The sequence below is a fragment of the Pollachius pollachius genome, assembly GCF_949987615.1.
Source record: "Pollachius pollachius genome assembly, chromosome: 1".
Lineage (NCBI taxonomy): Eukaryota > Metazoa > Chordata > Actinopteri > Gadiformes > Gadidae > Pollachius > Pollachius pollachius.
The window spans coordinates 49,764,732-49,772,231 of NC_136934.1; the positions used below are offsets into that span (position 1 = coordinate 49,764,732).

Consider the following 7,500-nt stretch of genomic DNA (forward strand, 5'->3'; position numbering starts at 1 on the left):
AAGATACACACACACACACACACACACACACACACACACACAAATACACATGCACAAACTCTGGTAATTACATTGGGTCAGCAGTGCAGTGCTTTAGTAGTCAGCATCATTATCGTCCAATCAGCTTTCTACTCACCGAGGGAAACTGTCAACCCAGCATTAACGCCGGGTACGGCAATTAATGCTGCTATCTCTCGCCCCTTATCCCTCTCTCTCTCACCCCAGCTCTCTCTCGCTCACACCATTTCTCTCTCTCTGTGTCTCTCCCTCTCTCGCTCACACCGTCTCTCTCTCTCTCTCAGTCGTCCTCTGTCTTTATTTGTATTTATTTTCCATTCGCAGAACTCTTCTCGACACTCTGGACTTTCTGTACTCCTTTTTCCTCTCTCCTCTCCTCTCCTCTCTCCTCTTCTCTCCTCTTCAATCCTCTCTCTTCCTCCTCCCTCCTCTCCTCTCCTCTCCCCTTCTCTCCTCTCCCCTTCTCTCCTCTCCTCTTCTCTCCTCCTCCCTCCTCTCCTCTACTCTCCCCTTCCCTCCTCTCCTCTCCTCTCCTCTCCCCTTCTCTCCTCTCCTCTCCCCTTCTCTCCTCTCTCCTCTCCTCTCTCCTCTCCTCTCCCCTTCTCTCCTCTCTCCTCTCCTCTCTCCTCTCCTCTCCTCTCCTATCCACTCTCCTCTCCTTTCTCATGTCCTCTCTCCTCTTCTCTCCTCTCTCCTCTCCTGTCCTCTCCTCTCCTCTCCTCTCCTCTTTCATGTCCTCTCTCCTCTCCTCTCTCATGTCCTCTCCTCTCTCCTCTCCTCTCCCCTCCCCTCCTCTCTCCTCTCCTCCTCCCCTCCCGTGTCCTCTCCTCTCGCTTCCCCCACCCCTCCTCTTCCTCTCTACTCCTCTCTGCCGCCCTCATCTCCCCGTCCCACCTCTGTTTGTTTCCTTCTCTACTTTGGTTGTGTCGCCTCCTTCACCCAGCACCTCCCGGTCCCAGCGCGTCTCGGCTCTCCTCCTCGCCGCTCATCATGTGCTCCTCTCCTCTCCTCCTCCTCCTCCTCCTCCCCCTCCTCCTCCCCCTCTCCTTATGTTTCTCTGGGGGTCTCCTTGAAACCCCGATAAGGCTGAAGGGAGTGTCAGGCGGGTGGGGGTTAGAGTGAGAGGGGATGGGAGAAAAGCGTGTATAATTGGCTGTTTAACGTGTGACAGAAAGGGAGTGTGTGTGTGGGTGTTTGTGTGTGTGGGTGTGGGTGTTTGTGTGCGTGGGTGTGGGTGTTTGTGTGCGTGTGGTTGACTGAAAGAGAGGGCGGAAGAGGAGCACATGCGATGCTAAAGTCTATGTTGATGATAAAGGGACGCAGGGTATGCAAGTGTGTGTGTGTGTGTGTCTATCTATGTTTGTGTACATATGCACGTGTGTGTGTATGTGTGTATGTGTATCTATGTTTGTGTAATTGTGCACGTGTGTGTGTGTGTTTGTGCGTGTGTGTGTGTGTGTGTGTGTGTGTGCGTGTGTGTGTGTGTTTGTGCGTGTGTGTGTGTGTGTGTTTGTGCGTGTGTGTGTGTGTGAAAATGAGGTTTATAATTGGGCAGATTTGATCCGACTGTGTTCATGCCCCATGGGGTAAAGAAAGCAAGAGGGAAATAGACACATACACACACACACACACACACACACACACACACACACACATACACACACACACACACACACACATACACAAACAGAATAGAAGGACGGAAGTGCATGTACTGCTAGTGATAATACGTTTTGGTCTGCTGTCAGACAATAACTGCTTTGTCAGCAAATAAGTTGACACATTTGAGAATCGTGATACTGTTTGGACTCTCCAGTCAAATCAATGACATCAATATTTAATTTACATCGATAGCTGGGAAAGTTGGACCCACTGTATGCCAGGGTGAATTGCTGAATATTAGTGTTAAGTCAATGCATTAATATTAATTGCAATTGCACCGTATATCGCTCTATATTAAGAGGTGCCCCTGGACAGTGATCTATGTTGGATTGTCAGATTGGTTATTAAAGGAAAAGAGGGAGAGGTGTAAGAGGACGATTAAACAACTTTATTGGACAAGTGAGAATGAATTCCTGATTTACATCCACTAATTACATCCTGAGCACATCACAGAGGCGCCGTATGGATTACGCTTCTCTCTACATTCAGAGAAGAGAGACAGACTTTTGCAGATAGGCTGCTGCCCAATGAACAGATTCCTGACAGAACTCCTCGGAAACTCCTTTGCGTTGTGTGCGCCTCCCCTGCCTTCGATCGGTCGTACCAGTGACCCCGTGCTTACCAATGCCGTGCTCCTTCAGGGAGGAAACGCTGTGTTGTCACACAGAGAGCGGTCGCTACCGGCCACATCTGGCCCTTCACATCGCATTCAGGCCATTCTCCCCCTCACAGAGCTGGGGTAATCAATGAGCATGCCCTCTGGCATATATTATACCGCGGAAAAAGTTGCCCTAACCCGTACTTACCTTGCACATAACAGGCGGCGCAGAGACAGTTAGGTGTGGATGGGCGACATTTACATAATCACAATCAATAAGACACTTCTGACACAAAGCACTCAGCATTCATTAGTCCCGCAGAAGGAGGGAGACAGACGGGGGACGCTTTTAACGCAGTCTGAGTGGAGGAGATAAACCGATTAATTCGTAGGGAATGAGGGGATATCTTTGTGTCCTTAAAGAGCAGCCTTCAGTCCATCTCCCGTCCTGCTGTCCATCTGTGCTGTCCATCTGTATTGGATGGCGAATGGACACCGTTTGGAATAACTAGAACATAGCGGTATAGAGGAGGCGTTAAATGGAGTGCATGCTGGCGAAATTACAATTTCATATCTTGAAACGGGTTGTTTGTGTGTGTAGAGTGTGTAGACCGTGTTGTTTGATGTTTTTACGTCAGCAGATCTCATTCTACAGATAAGGATTTATTAATCCCCAAAGGGAAAGGCAGGTGTTAGTGCAGCCACATCAGACATTGAGCAAACAAGAGAACGCAAGCATCCAAATAAGATTACAAATTGAATTAGCAATAACTAGAATATACACCTAATATACCCAATAAACTGATTAGAACGAACTAATAATAATAATAATGATTGATTATTATAATTGACTTTATTTATAAATGTTGTATTTTCTCGACTTTTCTAAACTCTTCAAAACTCCACAGCGATGTCGTCCAGTTTGTATAAAGTTATTTTGAAGTGTCCTTGATGCTTTCCAGCCGCCAGAACTCCACTGAGGCAGACACAGTATGCATGGCTACTGACTGTTTGTGATAGGTGGCATAACTGAATGCTAGTATTTTATTACGTGTTTAAACTCTGATATACTTCAGCTATCGTCGAAGGCAGCAGTCTCAAGAGAAATGTGTTTCCTTGGTGTATATATAGATTTAGATTGCTTTGGGCTCTACACAGCCAGTGACTGGGAACATTGAAATACATGTGTTGTCGCAATAGAGCTACTGTAACAAATTCATTTATAAATGCATCAACATTATCCGGGTCATCATTTGGATTCATCGAAGGCTAACTTGCGAAACACGCCAGATGTTACAACGACATCATCAGTCAACTGAGTCATTCAGTTGGTCTCTTTGACGTTTCCGCCTCTATTTTAAACGGCGCTGGATGAAGTCATGCAGACGCACATGTTGTTGAATCAGTGGAGCCCAGCGGTTGGGGAGTGGTGGGTTTCCGTGCCAACGCAGCCTCGTGAACGATCACGTTAGTTTTAAATGTGGCCTGGTTGGAATGCATTCAGGGACGGATATGCATTCAAGCTCACAATGTGGTTTTACAACCCCCCCCCTCCCCCCTTCTAAATCCCTTTTTTTTGTATCCGTGGTCCTGATCTTAGATCCGATTGAATCTTTCCATAATGCCACCGCCGCGCACTCAACCCCTCGACCTGCACTCCACCTCGCAGTCATTCTTCAGCGGAAAACTTTGGACAATGACTGCGGGATTACATTTCTGTCCGCTCACAAAAGCGCCTTCCAGTCTGACTCCCTGGATGGCCTGTTCCCCTCCGCCCGGTTCCATGAATGGCTTGAATCACAATGAGGGCAGCAGCCAGGTCTGAGCACAGCCCAGAGGAGTGGAAGGCCCTGACAATACAATACAACTTTGATTGGTAAATTATTCTCAGCAGTCGGCAATGAGTTGCTTTCAGTGGCCCCGAGTGGGACATTGGTGGAATATTTCTGATATTGACTCGTCAATATTGACCCATGGAGTTGCTTTCTCTCTCAGTCTCTCTCTGTCTCCGTCTGTCTTTCTGTCTGTCTGTCTGTCTCTCTCTCTTTTTCTCTCTCTCTCTCTCTCTCTCTCTCTCTCTCTCTCTCTCTCTCTCTCTCTCTCTCTCTCTCTCTCTCTCTCTTATCCCCCTCCCCCCCATTGCATCTCATCAAAAATCCCGGCACCCCTGACGATCACGACATGAACCGTATAAAGACAAGATTCAATATTTATTTTCTAATTTATAAGCACTCCAAGCTTAAGACGTATATTCCACTATTGCGTCTCGGGGAGATAATTGTAAACAGAGAAACATTGTTTTTCTGAACGCATTCAGATGGTTTGGAAACCAAACCTCTGTATTAATTAGAGCATCCTTAAACATACCAAACCTCCCTCGTCTCGTGGGGCTTCCACACAGATGTTCCCCACCGGGAGAGAGCGATGCCCTAATGAATCACACCGCAGGATTCTGCTGACCAAAGCAACCGGGCGGCTCCGGGACTCGCTTTAACGCGCTTTTGGATAAGAATGAAAGTCGCGGGCTCCAAAGGTATTAGTCGGTCTGCCATGGCCAGAGAGGAAATACTGATGAGTAAGTAGGAGATAGTGAGTGGAGGCGCTGTGGCTTTGGGTCGGTTCATTGAGGGAATTGTGGTCGGCAGCAGTAACATGGAAATAAGAAGGGACGAAAAACACGGTAGTACCGCAAGGATTCTGTGTATTGGGAATACATGCCTTCACTCTTAGATAGACACACACACACATATACAGACATACACACACATGCACACACACACACACTTATACACACATACACGCACACATACACACACACACACTCACACACATACATGTACACACACAGACAGGCAGAAGCAGCCTCTTACACAAACACTCGCTCATTGCCATCTCTCCCTCTCTCTCTCTCTCTCTCTCTCTCTCTCTCTCACTCTCTGCCCCCCCCACCCACACACACATACATTAGCACATTTGGTAAACACCTGCATTCTAAATAAAGATCAGTGGAGAGATCACCAGTGAGACGCGATGTCCCGGTGCGAGCTGCTGCTCTCCCAGTTAGTTTGCGACGCCGTTATTTTTAGGTATGTAAATGTTTGTACGGCGCACTATTAAGCAAACACACATTTGAGGACTGTCGGGGAGACAGTTTGGGATTGTGTTTTCCTCGTGACTGTCAAGCGGTCTTTGAGCAGCAGATTGCCTTTCTATGCGACAATGTCATTTGGAGTAAGGAGCCGGCTTTAGCATCAATGCTAACACGAAACCCGTTTTCTTTTTCTTCTTTTTTCCCCTCTGGAAGCCATGTTGGCTGTGTATTTTTTACGGGTAATTCTTGTAATTTCCCCTGCCTCTGACTGTGTGCATCGTGTACAGTAACATCAGGGGCGAATGCTTACAATATGCACCCAGCGAGCGGCTAAAGGCACAGCGCGCCTGGTCATTATTTCCCTGCTGTAGAAAAAAACATGACTTTGCACTTTGGGGAGTGTTGTGTATTAATGCCTTGGCTGGGAGTTCACAACGCCCCCACAACATCCAAGCATGCTCCATAATTCAGGATCCCTGGAGTGGTGGGAGAGAGAGGGGGGGGAGGGAGGGAGAGAGAGAGAGAGAGAGAGAGACAGAGACAGAGAGGGGGGGGAGGGAGGGAGAGAGAGAGAGAGAGAGCGGGGTGGGGGGGGGTATAGAAACAGCTGAGGAGTGAAATGTAAAAATGGCCGGATGGGCTGTTTCATGTAAATTTCAGGTGAATGCCACGTTGTCATGTGTTTGTTGCTGTTGTCGGATTAATTTTTGCCATGCACAATGAAACCAGCCTGGCTGAGTGCCATATTCCTCCGGATAAAAAACATCCACCATTGATTCAATCATTGGCTGATGTTTTGATTAAATCAACGGTCAACATTTTACATGGCTTGGAGACTTAGAGAAAAAGACCGCAGCATAGCAGATGGCTGAAAGGAACGAGTGGAAGCAGATATTCACCTAATTAACCTTGTTAAATCGTGCCTTGGTTTAATCGCTGTCTTGTTGGTTGGATTTCTGTTGCGTTTGTTGAATGGATGAGTGGAGGGTTGGCTGTTTGGTTGGCTGTTGTTTTGGCTGTGTGCTGTTTGGTTGGCTGGTCAAGGCTCTGATGACTCTGTGCTCCTCTGGACAGGTCTGATCAGGGTCTTGATGACTCTGTGTTCCCCTGGACAGGTCTGATCAGGGTCCTGATGACTCTGTGTTCCTCTGGACAGGTCTGATAGAGGTCCTGATGACTCTGTGTTCCTCTAGACAGGTCTGATCGAGGCTCTGATGACTCTGTGTTCCTCTGGACAGGTCTGATCGAGGCTCTGATGACTCTGTGTTCCCCTGGACAGGTCTGATCGAGGCTCTGATGACTCTGTGTTCCTCTAGACAGGTCTGATCGAGGCTCTGATGACTCTGTGTTCCCCTGGACAGGTCTGATCGAGGTGGTGGTGACTCTGTTCCTCTGGACAGGTCTGATCGAGGCTCTGATGACTCTGTGTTCCTCTGGACAGGTCTAATCGAGGTGGTGGTGACTCTGTGTTCCTCTGGACAGGTCTGATCGAGGTGGTGGTGACTCTGTGTTCCTCTGGACAGGTCTGATCGAGGTGGTGTTGACTCTGTGTTCCTTTGGACAGGTCTGATCGAGGTGGTGGTGACCGTCCTCCGGAAGGCCTCCCTCCGCTACCTGGAGGAGGACGGACAGCCGGGGAGGACAGACGGCGGACAGCCCGCCCTACTGTCCTACCTGGAGCTCCTACAGATCATCCTCAGGCACACCTTCACTGTCGTCCGCTCGGCTCTTCAGGTAGAAACGTAACAACCGAACCAACCAATCATAGCACACTCTCAGGTAGACACACTCTCGGGGGGGGGGGGGATAGATGCCACTAGGGCTGCTTGATTATGGAAAAAATCATAATCAGGATTATTTTGGTCAATATTGAATTCATGATTATTCAAACGATTATATTTTAGTTTAAAAACATGATGCATATATTCTGCATTTCTCGCCAGAAAAATACACAAAATGATCAAATAGAAAATGTTAAAATCGAAAATGATGTACAAAAATGTGTTCATTTTTGCAATTTCTACTAAACATTTAATGAATAAAACAAATATACCTAAAAAGTGAAAAAAATGAATGTGTTGGTTTCAGCTCGATTATATTAGTTTTAATTATTTTTTAATTAATTAATAGC

At 47.4% G+C, this 7,500-nt stretch overlaps 1 protein-coding gene across 1 annotated transcript in view; it reads left to right on the forward strand.

The window, feature by feature from the left end:
• The window catches only part of ulk4 (unc-51 like kinase 4), an 87,491-nt gene that overhangs the window by 62,437 nt on the left and 17,554 nt on the right, over positions 1-7,500 (forward strand). The window contains exon 33 of the mRNA XM_079758611.1: positions 6,934-7,103. Coding sequence (XP_079614737.1) covers positions 6,934-7,103 — 170 coding nt within the window. The remainder of the gene's footprint in view (positions 1-6,933; positions 7,104-7,500) is intronic.